Below are 27672 nucleotides of genomic sequence, written 5' to 3' on the forward strand. Positions count from 1 at the left end.
CCGGGGTTTTGTTTAATTTTATACAAATCATTCCATTTTGTTCTGAACAATACGTTCATTTTTTGAATGTATCCTTGTTAGAAAAGTATTCTCATCAATATTTTATAAGCCACTTCAGTCCTTCAGTGATGTCAATATAAATTTTGTCCAAAACCATACAACATAGCGTACGGATGTTATTTGAATTTGGCTCCTTCTTCTGTGACTCAAAATGGCGACTGCGCGTACCTGGTATTTATAGTTCCCTAGTTCGAAGGCTCTCTCATGTGACGTCACACACCCAATTCATGTTTGCTTCAGCGACTACGCTCAAGCTAGGGAACTATAAATACCAGGTACGCGCAGTCGCCATAGAAAAAATATTGATAGATAAAGATGGATTTTATAATATGATTAAAAATTAAATTTTTTATCTTAATATGAGAAAATGTTTCTAGATGTGCAATTGAACTAAAGAAAACAAATTTCATTCATGTTTTGTATGATTATGTCAAAAAAAGAAACAGCTGCTTGATACTCATGGCCTCAGACTCAGAACCAGAAACCACAATCAAAACTAAACAGCTGATTACGTGAAATGGCGACCTTCATTATTTAGCAGTTGCTAATAAAAGTCGAGTGAAAGTTAGGTAAGGTGAAAACTTATAAAAATTATTTATTATTAATTTATTCAATCAGATTGTTGTTGGCTTTTCTTACATTTGAATTGCAAAATTAATTACTACTTTAGAACTGTAAATCATAAAGTTTACCTCCTCTCCAACCTGAGTGTCAAATATTATTATGAATTTTACAGTTATCTCGTACTTCATAATCTAATATTAATAATGTTTTTAAAAAAAATCAAGCATTTCCTTCTATTGATAGCTTATGTAATAGTATTTAATATTAACTTTGGTGTCTGGGTGTAATATTAGTGGTGGTGTGGTGGTAGGGTACGGTGATTAAATAGGTAGTAGCGTTATACACAGCGACTCCCAGGTTTTAATAAACAATATCTCTCGATTGTCACCATTAAAAACTATTATAATCCAATATATCCAAAGTCTTTATTGTTAGCCAGGTGTTCCCAGATAGATCGCGTCAAAAAATAAAAAAAAACTTTAAACTTGATAATCAAGATGGCGGGGCATCACAGTCCCTCAAAGCTATCCCCAAGGAAATCATTGACACTGTAATAGCTTCTTTCAATCAGCCACCTTGACAGCCTCTTCTTGAAAACACCTATAGGAAGATCCCTCACCGAGCCCAGCAGCAGGTTGAACATTTTGAGTGCCAACACTGGAAAAGAGTCCCTCACTCTTGACAACCTACAGCGTGGAATCTCCAACTGTAGCCTTCCGCGGGTACCGTATGAATGCACCTGACACCTACTCATCATGTTAGCCCTGTTTATCTTCACTGCAGTAAGAGAGGCCAGTATATACAGCCCGAAGACGGTGTGCACTTTCAGGCGTCTGAAGATGGGTTGACAATGGGCAATGAAGTCACTGTAGGTAAGGATCCGCAGTGCCTTCTTTTGAAGAAGCAGGATGTCATTGGCATGTGGAGAATGGCCCCAGAGAAGAATTCCATACTGCACATGACTGCCAAACACCGCATGATACATCATTAGAAGTCTCTTGAGACTCAGGAGGCTTCTCAGCTTTCTGAACAGGAAGATTACTCTAGACAGTCTCCTGCATACCTGGTCAATATGCGGCTCCCAACTTAATTTGGCATCAATTCCAAAGCCAAGCAAAGTGACTGATTCATCCCCTGGAGTGTGGGTGCTAAGAGTACAATAAAGCGTCTGCTCCTGTGCACAGCGTCTAGCTTCCAGGGGTCCACTGCCCTTACCAACTATGGTAGTATCATCAGCAAACAGCAGACTAGAATTCTGTAGGTGGAGATCGTTGATGAGTATGAGAAATAACAGCGGCCCAAGCACAGATCCTTGAGGAACTCCATGTGTTACTCTCCTTACCTCTGAAGTGGCACCCATCACCGACACAACCTGCCTCCTGTCGCTTAGATAGTCTGCCACCATGCTCCATGCACTGTCCCTGATGCCATACCTATGTAGCTTGTCCAGCAGGATGTTGTGCAACACGCAGTCGAAGGCTTTGGTCAGGTCACACAACACAAGGTCAACCGATTTGCGCTACTCGAAAGCCACATGTATTCTTTCGACCAATGAAAGCACTGCAGAGGTGGTAGATCTGCCTTTCCTGAAACCATGCTGCATATCCCTCATCAGGTAGCTCCTTTCCAGATATACAGTCAGCTGTCTCAACATGGACGTTTCAATGATTTTGGGACCGGTACAATAATTGGTCTGAAGCTGCCTACATCAGTAGGATCACTCTTCTTAAAAATCGGGACTGTCTTTGCAATCTTGAGGCAGTTAGGAAAAACACCTTCCATGAGGCAGCTGTTGACCAGCGACAGCAGTGGTTCCATCAATACCCATATCAATTTTTTCAACAGGAACACTGACAGGCCATAGACGTCCTGGCTGTGACTTGTCTTGAAACCCTGAACAATGCTCATCAGGTCCTCCCCACTAATGAGTTCGAAACAGGTAAACCTATGATGAGACAGAGGGACAGACAATGCTGGATGTGCCAGAGATTCTAGTAGACCTTCAACAATCTCAGAGACAGCATCCATGAAAGCATTTTTGACCTCATCTGGACTCTTTTCGCATCGAACCACTGACTTGGCTTTATATGAGTCGCTGAGAATGCTCCAAGCCGCCTTAACAGGATTGTGAGATTCTCTAGCATTGTCTTTCTAGCATTGTAATCTTTTTTAGCTCGATTCACCTCCTGTCTATGTATCTTTTTGGCTCTGATATAATGCCTGTGTTTCTCATCAGATAGCACACCATTTGACTCAGTCTTGTAAGCATTGTACAACATTTCAACAAGCACTCTCAAGCTTTGCAAATCAGATGTGTGTGTACCAACCACTTGTGGAGCTGTGCTTGTTTGACCTTGGTTTATTTGTTCTATTTTGCAAGTTCGGCTTGAAGGACACTGCCGGGCAAAATGAGTTGAAGGCCGAGACCAATACAAGGTGGAAAAAGTCAAATCTGTCCTTTTTTGAAACAATCATATCAGAAATGTCCAGTCAGTCTCTTCCAGGCATCTCCTGAGAGCCTCTACACTGCTGTCAGTCAGCATTCTGCTGTAGATAATTAGTCACCCAGGCAGGACAGTCATTACTCACCTTCACGCGCTGTTCCTCATCAACAAGTACTGCATAATGATCAGCTACAACTGGGTCCACAATGAGCACACTATATGCACTAGGGTTGTCATTAGTTGCTACTCCATCAAGGCAATTCAAGCCTCTTGTCGGTGCCAGGCTAGTCCAGTACAAGTTGGACATCATCAAAACATCCTGTAGCTTACGAGATTTAACATCGTCCTTGTTTAGGTGTACATTAAAGTCTCCACCTATATAAATTCTGTTACCAAGCATGCTTACATAATCAAGGCACACTTCCAGTTGATGCATAAATTGATCAAAGAACAGGTTATTAGAACAGTACACTGACACAACAACAAGGGAAAATTCACTGAGGACAATACAAACTGTCTCAAAAACCCGTTCCTCACAAAAGGCAGTGTGAGATCCATTGGTTTGATTACGACATTATCATCAATACCACAGTATATATAGCACCACCCCCATTCTTATGGGTAGAGCGACAATAGATTCAATGACCTTTCACCAAGTTCAATTTTACTATAAAATTTAGCTTCTTCTTTGTCTAGCCAGTGTTCACACACACATAGGATGTCAGGTTTTTCATTTTGAAGGAAAATTGTCAGAAGATTGGGCAATACCGTATTATTTACACTGGTTGAAGGAACACTTGTACAGGGATTTTTCTTATTTACAGTTTTTACAGCTCTAGTACACTGATTATTGGAAACAGACAGCTGGTGACTAGAAACAAAATTTTTATTACAGTCCCGTTTAGCTGGGAATCTTTTTTCCATTAGGTCCCGTTTAGCTGGAAATCTTTTTTTCATTAGATCCATGCGACTTTTCATAGCCAGGAAATTAAATCCAAAATCCTTCTGGGCGTAATTCTTTGCTCTACAACCCGGGACCAGGTAGAGCGCTCTTTCCCATATAGATTTCCAGGTACACCTGATTATAATGCACCTTTTATTTCGAAAAACACCTAATTTCTAGCTTTAACCAACATCACGATCTTCATTGTCCTCACATTGAGATCTCGTACGAAGAAATACGTTTTTAAGATCATGTTCTATCAGAATCACCAGTTAGATACTATGTCATCGTACTACATCTCATTATTTCATTCATTCCAGTCAAGGCGGTTCAATTCCATGTAAGTTATCATAAGTCAAATTCGGTGGAGAAATGGGAAATCTTGAACAATATTTATTTGTTGTTGATTATTTGAGGTGATGCACCAGCTTTCATAATCACAGTATGATTGATATGTGTGCCTAAGTTGGTTTACATCGTCACTCTTGCTTTGAAACCCAATTTCGGATCTATTCAATTTGAATTTATAAATGTCTTTCTTTTCAGTCAAATTTAGCGCAATGCTTCGCACCCCTTTGCATAGGGCTCTGCTGCCCTGTGTGAGGGAAGCCCTATCCGTTTCCAGGGCTAGTGTAACCACCGCACCAGAAAAAATAGAAGTTTTCATAGATGATAAAAGAGTGATGGTCGAGCCTGGAACTACTGTTCTTCAGGTAAATATCTATCATTAAGGAAATTTGGAGTTACTAATAAATAATGTGATTTGTATGTAAACTATTTGAGTGCGCTGATTATTCAAATTGTATTCAGTTGCTCGTGCTTGTAAATTATACATATTCTTGTAATCAAAACTATCCTGCACTCATAACAATAAAAAAATACGGTAGGGAATCTTCTCTATCTAAATAGTATTAGAGAAGAATTAAATGCAATTATAGAATATTCTCCAGTATTTGAAAAAAAAAATTTCTCGAACGAAGTGACATCTTTTATGCTTTTCGTTTTCAGGGCTTTGAAGTGAAAACTAATAATCTGTTAATTATTATATTTTACAGGCGGCTGCACTTGTAGGAGTAGAAATTCCCCGTTTTTGCTATCATGAACGTCTTGCTGTTGCTGGAAACTGTAGAATGTGTCTGGTTGAAGTCGAAAAGTCACCAAAGGTAAAAAATCTGGTGTGGTACACTCACACAACTTTCCTTGCTCATATTTGAAACTACGATCAGACTTCTGTATATGTGTTTATATAATTGTTTTCAGAGTACTTTCTCCTTTGTGTAAATTGTAAAATTCGATTATTTTTTTTAGCCGTCATTTTTTCAAAGTCGTCAAAACAGCTGTTCTACAGATGAAATATCTAGACTATGTGTTCTTTTTATGAACTGCGCTACCTACCTACCTACCCCATGCACGAGAAAATACTTTTTTTGGAAAGCAATACTTTCCTTACCTATGTGTTGTTTTTGAAGCCGAAACGTCACCAAAGGTGAAAAATGTGTTGTTTTTTTTCAAGATAATACGTGTTTTTGTTTTAATTTAAGACACAGTCACGGGTTCTTTTTATACTTTTTGTAGTTTATTTTATTATTTACAAGCCTGTGGTACTTTTCTGTAAGTTGTCTAATTCTGAATGATTAGATAAATAAATAAAACAATATCATCGAGGTCAAGTGGAATCAGGTAGAAAGCAATAATAGAACAGCTGTTTTTTTTTTTAATTTCTATCATATGATTTGAATGTGAATTCGCCATATGAAATCGTATGTCCCATAAATGAAATTTTAACATTAATTATTATGAAAAATCTAGAAGGGAATTGAAATTTGGGCTTCGAGGTGCACGAGTTTGATATTTTTAGAATGTATGTGCAAAATTTGGAGATCTATATCATTCCCGTTTTTCTGGTATGCAATCCACAAGCTGACATGTTTTGATGCGAACAAACGAATACACGAACAAACACAACCCTACTCTCTCTTATTATATAGATTAATCTAATTATTACGTCTATTATTATACCTTTGGCGTAACTTATTTGGTTCTACTTTTACTTTTGGTTGAACTTATTTTTCCGTACAACCATATTTCTCATCTCTTTGATCATACAAAACTGGAAAATTCTGTATCTCTTCAATAATTTTTCACTCTATGTTGAACGAGGCCGCACCGTCACCGTTAAAAAGTAAACTGAACTAGTCGGTGACGGCGCGGGCAACAAGCACGGCGACGGTGCTGGCGCAGTGCGGTAGTATATGTCCCTACACGTTTGAAAGCCTTTGTTTCTCATTCGCCGTAGTACGTCCGACACTCGGCCGTACTTCGGCGCGGGCTCGGTGCGGTTATGTGTGTTCCGGCCATAATAATCATGTGACTTGCAGTCACTGAATTTTTCAAGCCTTCTGTATTTCGTTTTTGTTGGTCCCAGCTATTGATAGCAAATGGTGGCACACCATTCAGCCGCTATCCTTGACTGAGAGGCCAAAATAAGTCCTTCCGACTACTTTTGACAACTGGAAACATAATTTCAATTATTTCTGAGAAACTTTCACGCTTTCACCACCCACTTATCTTTTGAAATGAAAAAGTTCCTAGCATGTCGAAAATTTCATGTTTTCTGCTCGAAATATCTCGACATTGACAAACATAATCATTAATTGAAAAATAACTATATAGGTCTTATAGAAATGATCCAGATACCAATAGAAAGGGGACATTCTCCTCGTTAATTTGATATTAAATTCTTACGCATTACGACGCCCCATGATTCTGTGAGAAGAATTATTCAAAAGAAAAACAAATAATTGCGATGTTTCCAATTTCATAAAACAAGTTGAATTTCCTTTCAATCCTTCAACCCTAGAAATTTTTTAGCACTACTGACATATCGGGGATGATATTCTACCTCCAATTCTGATGTTAAATTGGAAATTTGAAAAAGTTGCAATTCTACCCGATATGGCAACCTTGTAATTTCTTCGGCTGGAGAGCCAAGTCTCAACTTGTTTCACACAGACTATGAATTGAATTGAATTTATTTATTTCCATAAAATAATACAACATATTATAGAATATAATACATAGAAGGGGAAAATAACTACAAAAATTCAAATTAATTAGACAACGCAATACATAATAGTGGAAATTATCCTCATTACTTTGATAAAACCATTATTACTATTACTAAATACTATTTATTATAGATCTATTAATATTATAGGGAAATGTATTATTACGGTGAATGTTCAGCATACCAATACCCTGATAATGAAATAGTAATTGCCCACATAGACTAAAAAAGTATGTTTGTGGGTCAATGAGTCCAGCACTTTGTCAATCCATGATTAATTTTGTTGCTCTAATTATTAAATTAATGTTTAATGTTGAATCAAATAAAACCATCCCTACACCCTCCCCCCAAATCATCACATACTCTCTGCCCCCCCCCCATCATCACACACACACACACACACACACACACACACACACACACAAGTAAGCTGTGGAATATGAACAACTCTCTTCCATGAGGTGAATAATTTTTTCCCAACATTTTCCGGTTACTCAATGATAGGGGAGTGATAATTATATTTGTATAGGTCTTCTAAGGAACAGCTGGTACCAATCAACTACACTTCAACTCCAAACTACCGTTTTAATACCAGTAGCCTACACAATTTATCATAGGGTGGCGTGTTTATTACAGCTGGTAACTTTAGATGCTGAATCATATCTCAATATGATCTTGAATCATGATCATCTTTACGTTCTTCGGTAGCCGCTAGGCCGACAATTTCGAAAACATAGTTCTGTAAAATAGATTAATAAATAATCATTATTAGCCACCCTATTAAAATTTCTGGTCAGAAACCATCACCAATATTCACACAACATATTCCCAAAGTTTCATGCCGTTATGTCAAGTATTTTTCAAGTCATAGGGAACAAACACACAAACAGACATTCATTTTTTATATATATAGAAGATTTCATTCGGCTCAAACAAAAGCCTCTCTAAATGGAGGTAGAATGATAAGGTTGACAACTTTCAGTTCTGTTGTTTTAACATTTTTTTTAATCACTTTCAAAAAGTTCATGTAGTACCTACTATTGTGTTTGAGACACTTCTGGCGCTATCATAGTTTCACAACTATTCTGTTCCACACTCCTATCTCTTGCAGTCGTTAACCATATCTATAATAAAATAAAGAGTTGGCTTATACACGTATGGGATAGGAAAATTATGTTTGACGCATCACCACATCTGAACTACTGGACTAATTAACTTGAAATTTTGCTTATAGGCTAGATTCTTAATTAACCAAGGATGGTTATAGGCCTATTTTAAGTTCTTTAAAATTTCATTACGTCAAGTTTTCAGATTATCAAGTTTGAAAATAGATCCTTGCGAAGCACGGGTTCCTGCTAGTAATATATAAATTTCCGAAAATAAATTGTAATCGCAGTTGCAATTACATTTGCAATTGAAACTACGGTTGGTAAATCGATTTCAGAACACGTTCATGATCCTCATCAAAAGTCGTCAACCAGTTTGATATTATTATTTTATATTTGGATATACCGCAGGCCCCAAGCTGACTTATTGGGGAGTGGAACATTTGACATGATAACGTGACATAGGTAGGAGATATTCATATCACAGGCTGACCGAATATTTGGTGTAAGGCCAGAATGGTGAAAACGGACGCCCCTTGTGAAATAGTTGTGGTTATCTTCTGGGTTAAATTGCATTTCATCTTTGTACATGTACATAAGAACTGCTTTAATAAAAAGCTGTCTGATTCTGAAAAAGGAAATATAATAAATAACTGATTAGATGGGAATCTTCTACATAGTCCAAGGCCAGATTTAATTATTGCTTTTTGGGTGACTGATATTTCTTGGAGCAGAGCTCTAGAAGCACCACCCCAAAGAATTATTCCATAAGACAGAATTGACTGAACATATACAAAATAAACAATTCTTAGTTGGCTGATATCGAGAATTCCCCTAAGTTGACTAAACACAAAAAATCATTTTTCTTAGTCTGCTATTCAAGTACCTTACATGATTTTTTCAAGTCAATTTGCTGTCTAAGTAAACACCCAAATATTTGTAATTGTTTACGGATTCAATTAACTCACAGCCGCAGTCGTTTCCCCAATCAGACCCACAAGAATGCAGTCTCAGTTCCATGTTAAGTGGAGGAGCTCGACGTTCATGTAAGAAAATAGGCATGCATTTTGTTTTCTTTACATTTATGCTGAGAATATTAGCGTCAAACCAATTTTTTAATTGCATCAGCTCCTTTGTTGCCAGTCTGTACACTTGTTCCCAACTGTCACCCTCAAAATAGACTGCTGCATAATCAGAAAACAGCATCATTTTGCCTTCCATATTTTCCTGGATGATGTTGTTAATGTAGATTAAGAACAGAATTGGACCCAGGGTACTGCCCTGAACTACACCGTACTTGATATCTTTAACGTTACTTCTGACACCCTCAATTGACACAATCTGGCGACGGTTTGACAAAAAACTTTCGACCCATTTGTGTGCAGTACCAGTTATGCCAATGGCTGTTAACTTATCTAGCAATATTGAATGATCAATTAAGTCAAATGCCTTTTGGAGGTCAATGAACAACAAGAGAATGAATTTCTTATTATTAATGCCCTGTCTTAGATAATCGCTCAATTGGAAAAAAACAATTTGAAGAGTTCCGGTCATCCCTAAATCCAAATTGATTACTTATTAGTATATTGCTCTTTTTCAGATAATCAATGAACTGCTTCTTGAAGCACTTCTCAATAATCTTTGGTATAAAACTGAGTAGATTAATTGGACAATAATGATTAAATTCATGTTCAATCCCGGTTTTATATAGAGGGATGACCTTTGCTAATTTGAGGATATCTGGGAAAGTACCAGTGGCAAAACTTCTATTAATGATGTGCTTAAGCGGATAGAGTATGCTGTCAATATTATCTTTAGTGTCTGGTTTCACCAAGCTAGGTCAGGATATTTTAGCATGGCAAATCAGGTACGGTTTACTGCAAGTGCTCTGGAGCATATGATTTTTATGGCGATAGACACTATAAATTCCAGTTCGCACATTTAAATCGTACCCGGCTCTACCTTGATCAAATTCTTGATCGATCTTGTTGAAACCGGGCATAGGACTTATAATTATGATGACTTTACATAAAACGTTTTTAAACTAATTATCTACTATTCTTATAGCAAATCTGCTTTCAAGCTGGTTCTAAGTTACATGGACGTTGATTTTCATCACTCGATAATTAAGAACCATTTTCTTTTAAATCGATTTTAATTTGTTTTTACTATCCAGAAATTATTGAATCGACTAGAGATTTATAAAGCTGTAATAATGAATCACTCTTGAAAGAAACATTTATAATATTTTTAGCTTTAGATATTTCTACTTCTTGACGTTCAAATCTGATATTACTCTTGATCAGTATCTCAGATATTGTCTATTTTATTGACTATTGCATTTACTATTTTAGTCCTGCATAATTTGTTTACACCTATTATAATTATCATTGTGCTCCATAAATAATTATGGAAAGATTTGTCTCATCTGCTATTCAAATAAAAATTATAATACTGTTAACGCTGTTCCTACCGAAATCCTTTGTAACTGCAATAGTTGTTTACACCTGTATTTAGTTTGAAATTCATACTTGAACTCTCATTAGAACCTTACCACAGTAATTGTAACACCATTTAGTCGTATTCATGTCAAGAACCAAACTACGTCAAGATGTTTGATAAATTTATGGCAAATAAAATATATAATACATAATAATGAATAGTAAATGAGACACGATACTTTCTGAATATTGTATTTTATTCATTAATTGCATTATTTTAAGATGTTCGATATTTATCTCACCTCATACAAGAACAGTATATTCAACTCACATGTTTATTATTTCAAGCATGGTATCAATTGTATTGCGTCCCTCCTTGTGTATAGTTGTTATAGAGGTACAGTGGACATTACTGTCCAAACTTCGCCTCGTCAACAGATTCTATTTTACAAATCAATTAATATTTCATTGTGTTATTGTCAGCCGGTAGCAGCTTGTGCCATGCCGGTGATGAAGGGCTGGCGCATCAAGACCAATTCGGAGATGACGAAGAAGGCGAGAGAGGGCGTGATGGAGTTCCTGCTGGTGAATCACCCGCTCGACTGTCCGATCTGCGACCAGGGCGGCGAATGCGACCTCCAGGATCAGAGCATGGCGTTCGGCAGCGACCGCAGTCGCTTCACCGACATCGACTACTCTGGCAAAAGGTTTTTCATTCATTGCTGCTCTACTCAAATACCTTACAATATTGAAAACAAAAACAAGCGCCACTCCGAAACTTTTTTTCCTTGATTTAGTTTTTATCATTTTTGAAAATAAAAATTTAATGATATTCTAGAATATTTTATTACTTATAACGATAAGGTACTTTCTCAAGAAAAGAAAAAGTTAATTTACATTTCCAAAAGCTACATCAAAAGAGATCAATACTAACTGTAGATGGAGCCTAGGTAACTAAAACTATTACTGTATGTAAATACATTTTAATCAGCTAACAAATTTTTGGAATTCAAAGAACTCAATTGTGAACTGAATTCATTACTTTACAGGAAGTTGAAATATATTATCACAGAAAAACGGAATTAAAAAACGGTTTACTTTTAAATTGAGAGCCAACCGTATAAATGTACCTTATAGTAAGATCCACGTTATAATGGCAGTGTTTGATTAGCAATGATATTGCTATCCTCCTTTATCATTCAACAAAGCGGATAGCGCTATCTCTTTCTTGCTTTGCTCTGTTGCCAGATCGTCTTTTAACAATGTAGAATTAATAACCAATTGACAAAATATTTTATTTTAATTATGAAAATTCATTATGAAATTATTGAAAGTTATAATTTCTTGCTTAATAAAATATAATTGATTATTTTAAATGAGAATGAACAGTCAATATTACATCAATAAACCTGTATCAGCTACCGTCTATAGAAGACATTAAAAAGACAGAGGATTGGCAACGTCGTTCTCCTATCTTTCTCCACTGCCATTATAACGTGCACCTTACTATAGGGACTCTTCCTTAATTATTGCAAAAATCCTCTGAAATGGAAGGCTGTACAAGATTGATGTGACATTCAATTAGTGTGATAGAAGTGAATTTCTTAGGATGAATGGTCATTATAATGTATGCTTTATGTGATGTGGTTTGCAGGGCTGTGGAAGACAAGGATATAGGTCCATTGGTGAAGACAATTATGACGCGTTGCATCCATTGCACGAGGTGTATACGTTTCGCGTCCGAAGTGGCCGGCATCGACGACTTGGGAACCACTGGTCGTGGCAACGAAATGCAGGTTAATTCACCATCCATTTTCATACAATTACGAGTTACTTATTTAGCGACTCAAGTAAAAGACTATGTTGCCAAATGACATAGCAAAAATAATTAAATCAAATAATAATTTAATAAAATAATAATCTTCATCATGATAAGCCTACTGTATTTGCTTCAAAACAAACTTGCTCCAACTACACCCAGACTTGATCCAGATCTCCGATGGAATCTATCTTACTATGAATAGAACTACTGAACAGCAAGAGTTAATAACTTGGACACGTGCGTTCATAGTGATGCTATCTAAATGGGGTTATTACTTGTCCGTAGAGAGTGATCATTTCTTAAGTAGCCACTTTACTCTTTAGAGAGAAAAAGTTAGTAGTGCTTCAATATTCTGTTCCAGATAGTGAAATACCACTTTATAGCTTGGTAAAGAAATAATAATAATAATTATTATTGATAGAATATTTCGCTGCATCACTCAGTTTTAATTACCGGTGACATCAGATTCGCTGTCGAATTATTTTTATCAATCGATCTAATTAACTCGATTTGAGTAATTCCAAATGCGTGATATGCAAAACGTTAAATCGCTCTTACTATTATCATCAATAATGGCTTTATAATTTTTCTCTTGATTTGTAGTATAATATTTATTCACTTGAAAGTTTTTCTAATTAAAAAAAATTAACAAATTGACATGTTGGTAATATAACTGGAGCAATTAAATAATTTATTCTAACCTATAATTGTGTTGTGAGTATTATTTTAAGGCCCCACTCAATTATTTAGCTTAGTTGTGAGTTGATAACTAGTATCCACTGGCGCCGACTCAATAAGGCCTGGGCTGGAGCCCACCCAAAATGTTGACCAATTATTATTGTGCGCAGAAAATATCATTTTGATAACTGTAAAATATTCTTGAATTATTAAGTTTATCTACAATATTAATGGAAGAGAAAAGAAAATGTATCCATAGATTATTTTTAATGTTTGAACACAGTTTAGAAATTTGAAAATCATCGAAGTGTTATGATGAAAAATGTAATAATAAAAATAAGATTGTAAATGGTTATAAAGAAAAGCATATTATTGATGTATGAGAAAATCAAAACAATCAGGTTATTAAAATTGGTCTGTTTTTTAAAAAGTCTGTGATTCTACTTTGCTGGAAAGAGTTGCATTTGACTTATCTATGTGTTTCTCACTGTCAAATAATTGTTGAAATGCTTTCCCATCACTACTTTTCTGCAGAGCGAACCCCCGGAGCTCTTATACTTTGAGGAGACATCTCCACTGTGAATGAAGTAGTACCATAGAATAAACAATCTAGATCTGTACATGTTTTTTTCTCCTGTTGCTAACACGTTATAATAAGACATAACAAGCTCGTTAAATGCTAAAAAAATATATATTTATTTTTATTAAAACATTTGACAGCAGCACAATAAAATTTGTAATGTATGATTGCAGGTGGGAACTTACGTTGAGAAAATGTTCTTATCCGAATTGTCGGGCAACATAATAGATTTGTGCCCGGTTGGTGCTCTGACCTCGAAGCCGTACTCGTTCACGGCCCGGCCGTGGGAGACGAGGAAGACGGAGAGTGTGGACGTGCACGACGCAGTCGGATCCAACATTGTCGTCTCCACCAGGACCGGAGAAGTGCTCAGAATTCTGCCCAGGGTCAATGAGGTAATCGTTTCAATCTTCATCCAGTTTAAACTATTGTTTACAAAATTGTCATTTGCAGCTTTAGAACATTGTATTTTAAAGGTTATGCCAAGCAATTATGTTATCCGTGATACACTCGAATGAGAAGAAAATAACAGCTTTCCTAGGGTGCGTTCATGTTGGAGGTTGGAGATGTGATAAGCGATACTAGCAACGTGTAGAAAATAGCGACGCTTTTTCTAATATGCCTGTTGATGTTCGAGCTGCGCTGGAAATCGCTGTTGGGTCCTAACCATCGATAAGAGCAGCGATAATAGCTCAGTTATTTTCTTAGCTAGTATCGAGCATCCAAACTTGGAACAGTATTATGACAAGCGTAATAGAAATTACCTCAATAGATTTAATGTATTTTAAATACTATATCATTATTCATGATAATAATGAAATATTCATACTTTGATGTTAGCATTATTAGTATTAATTCATTATGATTATTAATTATTATAAAAAGGATAGCGCCATCTGCTTTGTCGAATGATAGACAAGGATAGCAACACCAATGCTAATCATACTGTCATAATAACTTGGACCTCACTAGAGGTGTGGGGGTATGGAATGGAAATAGGATTTGGTATTTGAAATAAAAACACACATCTGTTGTCAAATACCGGCCAGCGGTCTCGAAGGCGGATGAGGAGAAATCCCAACGGCGGAGAGGGCTGAAGAACCTAGGGAGTTAACCTGAATTAAATCCAGGGTAGGTGACGCTCTGAAAGCTGTGGTGAAAGCAGGTGCCTAGGAGAAGGCGAATCCAAACAAATGACCCTGGTCCTCCAGCTTGGGGGTTGGTCGAAGTTTTAACTGCTCTTCACCGTAAAAAGAAACTTGTTCAGAAAACTCAAACAATGCCTCGGATTTCGGACTGGATTAAAGGAAATGAAACTGGAAATAGAAACAAGAAACGATTAAGGATGTTGGACTGGAGTATTGCTACCTGGAATGTAAGGACAATGATGAAACCAGGAAGAATGAGGGAAATAGCGGATGAGATGACCAAGTTTAAAATAGAGTTGGTCGCTCTCCAAGAAACATGGTGGCATGGAAATGGAAGAATAGATAAAAAGGATTTCTCATTGTTCTATAGTGGACAAGAAGACAGGACTGGGCATGGAGGAGTAGGCTTCATGGTGGGAAAACGACTGAAATAATCTATTCTTGGGTTTTATCCTGCAGGTAATAGATTGTGTAGAATCAGGGTTAAAGGAAGGTTAAAGAACATTTCATTAATATCTGTGTATGTACCAACTGAGGATGGGAATGAGGATGATAAAAATAGTTTCTATGACGCATTAGAGAGAGAATGTTGAATGGTACCCAAATATGACATGCTGATTGTACTAAAAAAAACCTGAATGCACAGATTGGAAAAGAAGATTTCATGGCACAAATAGCAGGTAAAAACACCTTACATGATGATGTCACGAATTTTAACGGCATTAGGCTGAGTGAATTTGCAGTAGCAAGTAACATGGTCATCAGTAGTACTTGTTTCCCAAGAAAGAAAATATATTTGGGTACTTGGACCTCACCCTCTTCAGGAACGGTAACACAAATTGACCATGTGCTGACATCTAAAAGACATGCATCATCCATTATGAGTGTTAAATCACAGAGAGAATTGTGACTCTGACCATTTCCTTGTATCAGTCAAGTTGAGAGAAAGGCTGTCAAGAATCGGAGATGGAAGAGTTGTCAGAAAGTGCATGATAGACATAGAAAGCATTAAAAATGATGAGAAGGCAAGAAGATATGAGGAAGAACTGGATAGACTGATCCCTGTTGGCTTGAATGAACTGGAAGGTGATGAGAGAAAGGTGCAAGAATTGTGGGATAATTTAAAGAACACAATAAATTATGTTGTCCAAAGAAGCCTTGGGGAGAGCAGAAGGGAAACAAATGAGGAATGGTATGATGAAGAGTGCAAGGTGGCCATAAGACAGAAAAATGAGGATAGAAATGATGCAGAGAGATACCAGGAGGAACCGTGCTAAATATTCAGAAAGTCGGAAAGTAGCAAACACACTTTGTAGGAAGAAAAAGAGAGAATTCATGAAAAGGATCATAGAAAATATGGAGGAATTGAATGAAAGAAACGGAAATAGAAAGTTTTATCAATCAGTCAAGAAAATAAGGAAAGGATTCCAGCCTAACTTAATTACATGCAAAGACATGAATGGAAGAGTGCTTGGTGAGGAGGATAAGATCATGGACAGATGGGCTGAGCATTGTAGCAGTGTCCTGAACCAAAATTATGATGGAGAAGACACAATCACTTATGCAAGTGCAGAACCCCTGCTCCTTCCCCTGCTCCTTCTACATTGGAAACAAATAAAGAGGATGAAGAATAATAAAGCACCTGGCAGAGACACAATACCAGCTGAGTTGCTCAAGTATGGAGGAAGGAAAATCTTGAGAGCTGTACATACCTTGGTTGGATGGATATGGGAGCAAGAAAAAATGCCTGAAGAGTAGACTGAAGATATTATATGTCCCATCTATAAAAAAGGTGATAAAAGGGTATGCAACAACTAGAGAGGCATAACTTTACTCTGCACCTCTTACAAGATTTTTTCATCACTGCTGTTGAAACGATTAGAGGGGTCTTTGCAGAAGAATTGATAGGAGATCATCAGTGTGGCTTCAGGCAAGGAAGAAGCACCGTGGACCAGATATTCATAATGAGGCAAATCATAGAGAAATGTTATGAATACGATACAGATTTGCATATGCTCTTTGTGGACTTCCGCCAAGAATTTGATAGCATCAAAAGAGACAGAATGATGAATGTGCTGAATGAGATGGGAATCCCAAGAAAGTTGACCAGTCTCATAAAGATGACAATGTATGGTACGACAGCGCAAGTTAAAATAGGAAACAAACTGAGCCGCTCATTCAATGTTACAACCGGTGTAAGACAAGGTGACGTACTGTCAGCAACCCTCTTCAATTTGATGCTTGAAACAATACTTCAGAAGATAGGTACAAGCCGTACAAGTAACACAATACTTAACAGAACAAGTCAAATACTGGCCTATGCGGATGATGTGGTGCTGATAGCAAGGAATCGCGATAAGTTGAAAGAGATTTTCAGCACAATGAAAGAGGAAGCAAGGGAGCTGGGTCTGGAAATTAATATTGGAAAGACCTAGTATATGAGAATGTGTGCAAATGAAAGAAGAAGGCACGTAGACAACTTGATACTATCAGATGATTGCTGCATTGAAGGTCTCAGTGAGTCTAAGTATCTTGGAGTTACACTGACAGCCGACAATAAGACTAGCCAAGAAATTTCTAGCAGAACTATGATGGGCAATCGAGCGTATTTTGCAAATCAATGGATTTTTAAGAGTAGAATAGTATCAAGAGCAACTAAAGTGAAAATGTACAAGACGTTAGTTCGACCGGTTGTGACATAATGGAGCAGAGACATGGACACTGCTGAGCAGGGATGAAAGAGCACTGAAGTCATTCGAGAGAAAGATGTATCGAAGGATCTGGGGACCACTATGTGATGGAGGGGCTTGGAGAACCAGGAACAGCGAACAGCGAACTCGATGAGGCTATAGGGGAAGGAAATATTGTACGATTTATTAAGGAAAGAAGGATGGAATGGCTTGGACATGTGGTGAGAATGAATATGGAGAGGACACTACTTAGACTGCTGGATGGACGAGAAAGAGAGGAAGACCGAGAACGAAATTGATAAATGATGTGATAGGTGATCTGCGTGTGCTGGGCGTATCCAACAACTGGCGGCAAAGATCCCAGAGAAGAGACGATTGGAGGCATTGTGTTGAGGAGGCCATGGTTCACCCAGAACTGTAGAGCCAACTAAAGTAATTAAGTATATGTTGTAAAATTCTACACAGTTTTATTTGCTACAAGACCTGTGTGGTCACGAAACCATGATCCTGTACCAAATAAAACTGTGTTGAATTTGACAACATATGTGTGTTTTTATTTAATGGAACGGTTCTACAACATTGACAGTGACTCAGTCGGATTTTGTGTCTGTTGTGTTGGTAGGAGGTGAACGAGGAGTGGCTGTCGGACAAGTCGCGGTTCGCGTACGACGGCCTGAAGCGGCAGCGACTCATCTCGCCGATGCTGAAGGTGGGGGGTCAGCTGGCAGCTGTGGACTGGGAAGACGCGCTGATCAGCTGTGCACGCCAGCTGGTGGAGGCGGGACCACAGGCGGCCGCCATTGTGGGCGGGCTCGTCGACGCCGAGGCACTTGTCGCCCTCAAGGACCTCTTCAACCGCCTCGGATCCGAGCAGCTCTACACCGAGGAGGCCTTCCCCGCCACCGGCGCTGCCACCGACCTCAGGTCCACCTACATCCTCAACAACAAGATCACTGGTATGTCTCTGTTCTGGGCGATACTTTCAAATATGTTGATAGAGTATTCTCAAGATAGTTTGAGTAGTTTCATAAGAAAAGTCTTGAGAAAGTTTGAGTAATATCCTAAGATCAATCTATAAATCTATTTTAATCAAATATCTTGAGTTATTCATTATTCCTTCATTTTTGAATACAGTTACAAATAATGTAGCAATGACTGGGAGAGAGCAACAGGCTTAGTCCAAAACTGCTCCACTCCCAAATTCTAACAGTAAAAGTCGATCAGTCAAGTTGATGGATTGTTTTTTTTGTTTTTTTCATTCATACATATAATTTATTATTAGTCATACAAGTTGAATACACAAATAATTACACAAACGTAATGAAAACAATATGCATTAATAATGTATAACTATGCAACATTTGACATTCTTATTATATTCATGTAAGAGCAAAAATAACAAAAACATAGAAAGAAGAAAAATACAAAGCCCTCAAACACTTATACAGTTAACATTCTTAAAAGAAAAAGTAGCTCTATCTTACTTTAGTTCGCCAACTATATGGACATTCATTAATAAGCCAGTCCTTGGTCCTCTCTACATTGTTCTAGATAGATGGAGTACTATCTATAAATCAAATTTATTTTTTATGAGTAAATTAGTACTCATAGATTGATGAGATACTTAGCTAGTTAATTTCAAGTCGGTATCCATTCATCATTTAAGGAACGTTATTAGCCTAGCACACCTTGGGAACCAATCCGTATTAGTAAAACAGCTTGAATGGTTGTGATAGATTCCAGTTGGCAACGAAAGCGTGCATTGAATTATCAATATCACATTGTTTTGGGCAACTTTCTGCAGATAATGATTCTGCTTTTGATACTTTTGCGACTTGAGGTGTCATTAATTTTTAATACTGTAACCGCCAGTATTTCGTACGTCGATTAACGTTTAATCACGATTAAATGCTGTACTTTAATCGAGATTAGTGTTAGCCAATGCATTTTTGTTTCACAAAACAGAAATTTCAAGCGATAACGCCGATTAAACTAACCGGCGTAAACAATTTTTAATTCTGATTAGTTGGCACCATTTTAACCGTGATTAGTTGAAACGAAGAAAATTTGGTTGCACAAAGGTAAAAATCGAAAAATAACGCTGGTTATACTAATCGACGTAAAAAATTTTTAACAGGCCATTCACGGGGAATTAAATCCAACTAACGCCGGTTAGGTACCTAATGATAGCTGTCTTCCAATTAGTTTTTGGAAAAAAAACTAAAAAATCAAAGTATGGGCTAAATATATGAATGAATTTCATTCATTAATAAAATAGAGAAGTGTATTTAGCTGATATTAGCATTCAAAATTAGATTCTGATTTTTGAGGTTAGTTTTCGATCTGTTGTCGTCTGTTAGCAGTATAGCACTTGACACTGGTGACAGACAGAGCATTTTTATGGCGCATGCGCGCATGCCTCTGTATTGATTGAATGGTCAAATTCACCGCTTCAATAACATAACCTCATTTTCACCTTAAAACATACCTATCATTATCAGTTTTCTATTATGTAAATATTCTCTCTTATTAGAATCGAAATCAAACTCATTTTTTCTTTGTCTAATAATATTGGACCATGCTCTTGTTTGTTAAAATTTTTTCAGTTTCAAATTCACCGCTTCAATGACATAACCTTAATTATTTTGTGCCAGTTAATTTACAGTGTTGCCGGATTGTGAAACCGTCAAAATCTTGGTTAGTTAACCGGTAAACTTAATCGGGATTAAAAACTAACCAATCTTGGTGGAACAGAAATGAATCCGTAAAACTAACGCTGATTTGTTAATCGACGTTAATTTCCATATTTAACAGACGGACGTGCAACTGGCACTAAGTATGTTACTTGCTCACTGTGTAAATTTTATTTGCACAGACATGATAAGAATAACATTTATGTAAGACAATTACAGTTTATTGTGAAGTCGAATTCAAAATTCAAATGAAAAGAATATTTATTCCACAAATGTATTTTTTACAATAAATTTAACCTAGTAATTTGAAGGAATACCCCTACAAAGATTATACATCTGTGTGTTGGGTTGAGTTCCGGGTAGCCTGAACATATCTACTATGCTATTTCAACATAGTTGGGTTGGATTGTTTTGAAAATTATACTTTGTGTACCACAGTTATAAACTGAAGACATATCATCACTTCCTACTCTCTATACATGACATAAAATAGTTGAATAAATAATGAGATAATGGTGAGTCATTGTGATTGTGTGGTATAGAGAACTTCAACAGCAAAACAGAATAATTATGCGAGATGAATTAACGTACAGTTTTCAATTCCAAATCACCGGAATTGAAATAAATAAATCTACAAAAATATATAAGTAGATGTATAAAATGAAAATCAGAAAATGTATATTATGTAATTTAATAATGTAATGTGGTTTGATAGGTGTTGAAGAAGCCGATTTGATTCTGTTGGTTGGCACGAACCCACGATTCGAGGCTCCCCTGCTGAACGCGCGAATCCGTAAATCATACGTGCATAATGAGCTGGACATCGCTCTCATCGGGCCTCAACTCAATCTCACCTATGATTACACTGTGAGTACAAATTATAAGCATCTACAATGTTTCAATTCTTAGGGTGTGATTTTTCTTGTTTTGAGTAAAACTGGTTTTAGAACACCCTTTAAAGGCAGACTCAAGAGGTGCAAATTGGAAACCGTGTCATGAAATTCCAAATTTAAAGTTACGGAAATTAAAAAAAAACTCTCTAAAGGTCCAATTCCTAAGCGGTCTTTGTATTAACGAATGTAGTCTATCCCTGTAGTATATTATTGTAGTCTGAATACATGTCGACTATAGCCTACATAAAAATACTTTACAGTAATAGACTTCAGCCGTTTAAAAAGCACGGCTAGAGTCGTCACCAAGGAATGAATAATGAATGAATGAATTGGACCTTGATGCGTTTAAAATAATCTAATTATGAATTTATCCATTTAGCTGATTCATATGATAGAAAATATTGTTGTCAAGATATCGTTTAATAATAAATGCCTTGAACAATAGATCCTAAATATAGAATCCCCATTCCTATTGGTTTTCATCCGTTTATAAATTAAGTATTTATGCATCTCTAAGATCGAGCATTCAATAAATAAGAATAATTTTATTTGAGTCAAATTTGGAGTGTTACCTATAGCCTCATTTTCAATGTCTGCAATTTGAGTAACTTGTAAAATTTGATAATTATTGTTTGGGCAGGAGCTGTTATAGAAGGAAGTATCTCCTATAATTTTTTTTCGTCATTAATTATTGGATGATGCATTGCAGCACGTAGGTGAAGGACCTGATGTACTGAAGCAACTGCTGTCCGATTCACATCCGTTTGCTAGGAAGTTGAAGGCAGCTAAGAAGCCGATGATCATCCTTGGCGCTCAGCAGTTGAAGCGACCCGATGGCGCCGCCATTCTCGCGTCTGTGCAGCAGATTGCGCAGAAGCTCGGCAAAACGCACGTAATTACAGTTATATTATTTATAATTTTAATTCAGTTTCAGATTCAGTTTTTATTTTATATTTCAGTTTGCAAGATTGTGACATTTTATAACTCACTAATGTCTCACTACTTGTGGGTTCCTCACTCTTACTATCACATCCATTGTTAGACGAATTGTATAGGAGCTAATTTTAATATTTTCATTTATATTAGATGGAAATCTCAGGATTTTTTAAGAATTGAGAGTTGCTATTTGTCATGGATATCGCTAGTACAAAATGTTTGTTCTACCCATTACAGTCGAACTTCATGAACGCTCTCCATTACAAGTACCTACACACTTTATTTCTGGGAAGTTCTCTAGCTCGAATTCGCCGTATGTAAATATTCTTCTATCAGATGTGCAATGTTGTGATTTATTGATTATGATTCAGTTATTAGATACAACTCCATTCTTCATTCCCATGCCATAGGAATGACATTGATGGATGATTTGTAATAATAATTTATTAATTGATTATATAGTTATTGGGTCGTTTAATGTTGAGAACTTGATTTTACAAGTAATTGTTATCATTATAAGTAGTAATAATAATTCAATCAGTTTATGAATAACGTATAAATTATTATTAATATCTTTAATAATATACATATCATTATAAGTAATAATTAAATTACTTGATGATGAATAACTTGAGGAAATTTATCATTTCCATAAATTATACGGTATTGCATTTATGTAACATATTTTTAGTTTCATAATTTAAGTTGTCAAAATAGCCTCCTAGAATTCTTGATATACTTGGCTATGAGATTGAGGCTATGATGCGTTGGCTCAAGGATTCAGGGCTCATATTCTCGTGTTTCTCCTTGGTTAAGACCTCAAAGGCTGTAATGATAACTACTGCTAAGGGCCAGACCATATTGAGCGTTTTTAGAGTCAACAGGGCAGGAAGCTCTCCGATGAGATGTCGCCTGAAAAAACGCTTAATGTGGTGTGGCCCTTACCAATGTCTCAATATAATATAGAATTTACAATGAGAAACCCAGTAGAGATCATCTTGAAAAAGCAAAGCACAATGTTGGTAAATCCAACTAATTCCTACCATTGTCTTGAAATGATAAAAAATTCCAATCTTTAATCCTGTAAAGCGGAATGCTAATATTCTAGTTATGCTACTAATGTTGCCAAGTGAATGTTTGCGTTGGTTCAGGACGGGTGGAAGGTGTTGAACGTGCTGCAGCAGACAGCGTCGCAGGTGGCCGCCCTCGACCTCGGCTACAAGACCAACGCCAGGGCCATCCTCGAGCACCCGCCCAAGGTGCTGTTCCTGCTCGGAGCCGACGAAGGCATCATTCAGCGCTCTGATCTGCCCGCCAGCACTTTTGTCATCTATCAAGGTAACTCATTCAGAACACCGCTCTGTTATGGTGGCCACTAATGACAGGACAAGTGTCATATCATAACAAGTTTTATACAGAAGCATTTGCACTAGTCACCCTAGCGACAAAATTATATATTATATCAAGTATCCATTTTCCAGTTAGTTTCCAATCTATTAAATTAAAGCATTCTACCATATTCTATCAATTCATTCAATCAACAAGTGTGTTGAACATGTGTGTACACATCAGCGAAATGCTTCAAACAAAATTATTCAAGGTTAGGTTTTTGTATCTTTGATTTTTTGTTGTTTATTTCTTTTTCGCTGTTGTATTTGAGGTTAAATAATTTTTGTATCATTATAATTAGTAATTTTCCAGTTGTTTACTTATTGTTATTGTTTGTTTATTTTATGTTAGTTGCTGTCAAACAGCAGGTTTTCGTTTCGAAGCCTTTCGCGTGATTGTTTTTTTTGTTGGAAGACATGTCCGTTCACACAGGCTCATCACACTTGTCCTGTCGTTAGTGGCCATGGCCACCCTAACTCGCATTACTTGAGTCAAACTTTGATTAATAATAGAAATGAATAGATTCAATAATAAAGATGGATTGCTTTATTTTTGTCATAGTTCTGGAAACATTAATTTCTATGTTACAGTATTTTTAAGAAGTAGATTGAAATAATTATATTTTTCTTCTTGTATCCTCAGTATTTCACTTTTTTCCCAGTATTTACATGTCTTGAGCTATCAATTATTATTAATTGTATGTCGCACATCAATGTAATAATAAATATTTATATTTTGATAACTTTTTAACATTTGACGCAAATTATTTTGCCGGTATTGAAATTATAATCCAATTGAAACTATAAAAAAAGTACTTTTCAACAAACAAAATGTATTTAAACATCAATAATGGAAAATGGAAATCATCACGACTCTCTTTTGTGTCAGTTTTACATTGATTCTAGTTTTTGGTGATCAGACAAAGGTATGTTCAGGAAGATTTAACTTAGTCAAAGCTCTCAAATTATAGATTTCTTGGAATTGTAAATTCCATTAAATAAATTTTAGCCAAATAGTCATTTTTGTAATTCTAAAGAATATTATTTCAACAAACGTTAAGTATGGGTTTATGTTTTTAAAAAGTACTAATCAGTTAGATTTTCGACATAATCGTTCAATCAGGGGATAATAATTGCTTCCGAGTGTCGAAATGTCTCTTTACTTGAAATTCACAAAGTTCCCATTTCTTTCTATTCAAAAGCACATCATAGCACAAAAACATACCTAAAAATAAGATAATTATGGATTAATATGGCATATCACCACAAAAATAAAACTAAAATTATAAAATAATAATGGATTGATTGGTTTGGTAGGACACCACGGTGACCAGGGAGCGTCGATGGCGGATGCGATTCTGCCTGGTGCCACCTACACAGAAAAGCAGGGCACCTACGTGAACACAGAGGGCCGAGCGCAGCAGACGCTTGTCGCCGTCACACCGCCCGGCATGGCTCGCGACGACTGGAAGATCATCCGCGCTCTCTCCGAGGTCAGCATCATTCATCTATTAGCTATTCATTATTCTTAATATGAAACATGCATTTGTTCTGATATGATTTAAGAAATAAATCTCATTTAAGAAATAAATCTCTAATTTTTGAAGTTTTGGAAACGATGAGCAAGAAAAGAGATTCAAATAAATAAAATGATATAAGTAGATTGACTGATTGGAATTAATGGTTAACAGTATTAATAATTGTATATATGGTAACAAAAATACATCTCTAATTTGAGAAGTATTGGAAAATATTAGATAGAAAAAATAATTCAATCAATAATGGAAGGATATAATACAGATTGACTGATTGGAATTGGATAGAATAGTTGACAGTAATAATAGAATTTATTGTTGGCATTGTTGATAGTTTTATCCTAGCATAAAATATTGCGTTATAATAACTTAATACTCTATTTTCTCGATTTGACAATCGAAAAGAAAGAAGTTACAAAATATACTCGAACTTATCAATTTTCATGGTTGTTCAATTTAATCTTATAATAATCATTTCAAATGATTCATATTCTAAATTATACATATCTAATTTCATATGAACGATAAGATCACCGTGAAACAATAAATGAACCAAGTAGTGATAGTCATACTTTTTGGTAAGAGTTGAATAGATATAGTCCATGTTAAAAGAAGACAGATTGATGGACTGTTACCTTCGTTTTAAGACTTTCTAAATTTAACATTTTGTAATGAAAATTGAACATTTTTTGTGAAATGCCTTTATTATAAATGTATCGTGCTATTTTCAGGTGAGTGGCTTCAAACTGGATTTCGATACCCTGGCAGAAGTGAGGCTGAGGCTGGAAGAGGTTGCTCCAAATCTGGTGAAATATGATGAAGTAGAAGAGGCCAACTTCTTCAAGGAGGCTAGTGAATTGAACAAGGTGAGTTAATGTTATTATTGAAAAACGAGTTTTTCGACTTTATATTGTCAATATTATATCTTATGAAATTTAGCTATGGTAATGTATTTTTGCGTTTGTTCAAACGCTTTATATTCCGTTCTATTTTCTTCCTGAACAGAATAAATATCCATCAAAATCTTATGACATTCATTTTTTAAACATTTCCTTGTTTCTAAAGATAGAATAAATACAATAGTAAAGAACTTTGTTACGCTTTAGTTGTTAAATGTAATTTTATATTATTTGCCTTATCTTATCATGATTACCGATAACATCTTGTGAACTATGTACTCGCATTATTTTTATGTTATCAACGTGTTTCATAGAAGAAGAATATTTAATTATCCCTTCAAGGGAATCCCTTCAAGATTATCAATTCAAGCCAATTCTGACCACTGCATTGTAGTATATCCTATTACCTTCCATTTTCCTTTTTCAACAATTTTAGATAATTATGCCAAGCTATCTAGATTTTTCTTAGATTTGGAATTTTTATTTTATGACTATCATCTATCTAAATATTTTGTTATTAATAACAATTTATTCCATTTATCGACTAGCGCAAAAGTTTTAACTTATGTTAGTTGTGACACTATTTTGCTTCATTAACAGGTTTAAAATCTAAAACATTCATAATTTTTTCCATTTTTAGTCTATTCTATAGGCTAATATCTTTTTATTTCTATAACTTTCCTTTTGATGATTTATTATAGTAATTGTAATTTGTATTACATTTTGTATTGGTTACTTGATAATTTCAGGCAAATTAATTTGAAAAAATAATATTCTATGACAAACTGGTTTGAAGTACTCGATTCCTGAAAAAGTACGGAGTACTGGAAATAATAATAAAAAGCTCATGTACTAGAAATATATTGAAATAATATTTCAGATAGACAGTTGAAATCATACTTATAGCTTGAATATATGTTCTGCATTCCCTGTAGATTGCAAACTAGGACGAATACAAGATTTCAACTTTTTATTTGTATTGAAATTAGTGTTTCTTAATTATACTGTATATTTAAATCCATTCTCACATACTTTCAATTATTATTTCAAGTACTTTCAATTTTTATTCTTCAATTTTCAGGATGCTAGTGCAAAGCTGGGCAATGAATCATTTGATGTGAAATTGAAGAACTTGGAAGACTTCTACATGACGAATTCTATCAGCAGGGCATCAGAAACAATGGCAAAATGTGTACAGGCAGTCATGAAGCAGAAGCAGTCCAAGTATTACGAGGCGCAATCAGCCTAGGCGCAACCATTAATACATCTATTACCAACTAAAACATAGTTATGATATTAACCAACTCTCACATTCTGTCTCCTCTACAATTGTGATCGAGTTAGCAGAACTTCAATTTGTCTGACAAATATCTGTTACAATGCAATCCATCCTATTGATTGCATTCAAATTGTAATTGCTCCAGCAAATATAATTTATACTCCTTATTTATAGTTGTCTCCTTTGTTCTTAGCATCCCTCTATCCCTCGCGTTCAAAACTATTCACACGGTCGATTGTAAAATCCAATCAGCATAATTTCTAATTAGCATTGAGTTGTAATAGGAGCAGAGATCAAGTCTAGATTTATTTTGCACAACCGGCTGGAAACCCCTAGCTTATCCTATTTTTCAATAGTAATTAATACTCTATTAGTATCGATTCGACAAGGATATTCCCTCAGTTACCAGTTTATTCTCGCACCCAGTGTAACCACACATTGGTTAAAAATTTCCGTGTTTTGTCAGAACTTTTAATCCAAGTTGATCTGAAGGGCGGAAGCAACAT

The 27672-nt window shown here is 35.9% G+C and overlaps 1 protein-coding gene across 1 annotated transcript; it reads left to right on the plus strand.

The window, feature by feature from the left end:
* Nucleotides 1-274: 274 nt before the first annotated feature.
* On the plus strand, nt 275-27335 carry LOC111044521 (NADH-ubiquinone oxidoreductase 75 kDa subunit, mitochondrial). The gene is made up of 13 exons (XM_039426723.1): nt 275-629; nt 4558-4724; nt 5067-5174; nt 11109-11332; nt 12280-12421; nt 13879-14100; nt 18166-18499; nt 20952-21103; nt 21839-22021; nt 23217-23403; nt 24771-24946; nt 25720-25854; nt 26969-27335. The coding sequence occupies exons 2-13, from the start codon at nt 4572-4574 to the stop codon at nt 27134-27136; spliced, it is 2184 nt and encodes a 727-aa protein (XP_039282657.1). The 5' UTR covers nt 275-629; nt 4558-4571; the 3' UTR covers nt 27137-27335.
* Nucleotides 27336-27672: the final 337 nt, after the last annotated feature.

Source organism: Nilaparvata lugens, chromosome 1, assembly GCF_014356525.2.
Source record: "Nilaparvata lugens isolate BPH chromosome 1, ASM1435652v1, whole genome shotgun sequence".
In the NCBI taxonomy this organism is placed as follows: Eukaryota; Metazoa; Arthropoda; class Insecta; order Hemiptera; family Delphacidae; genus Nilaparvata; species Nilaparvata lugens.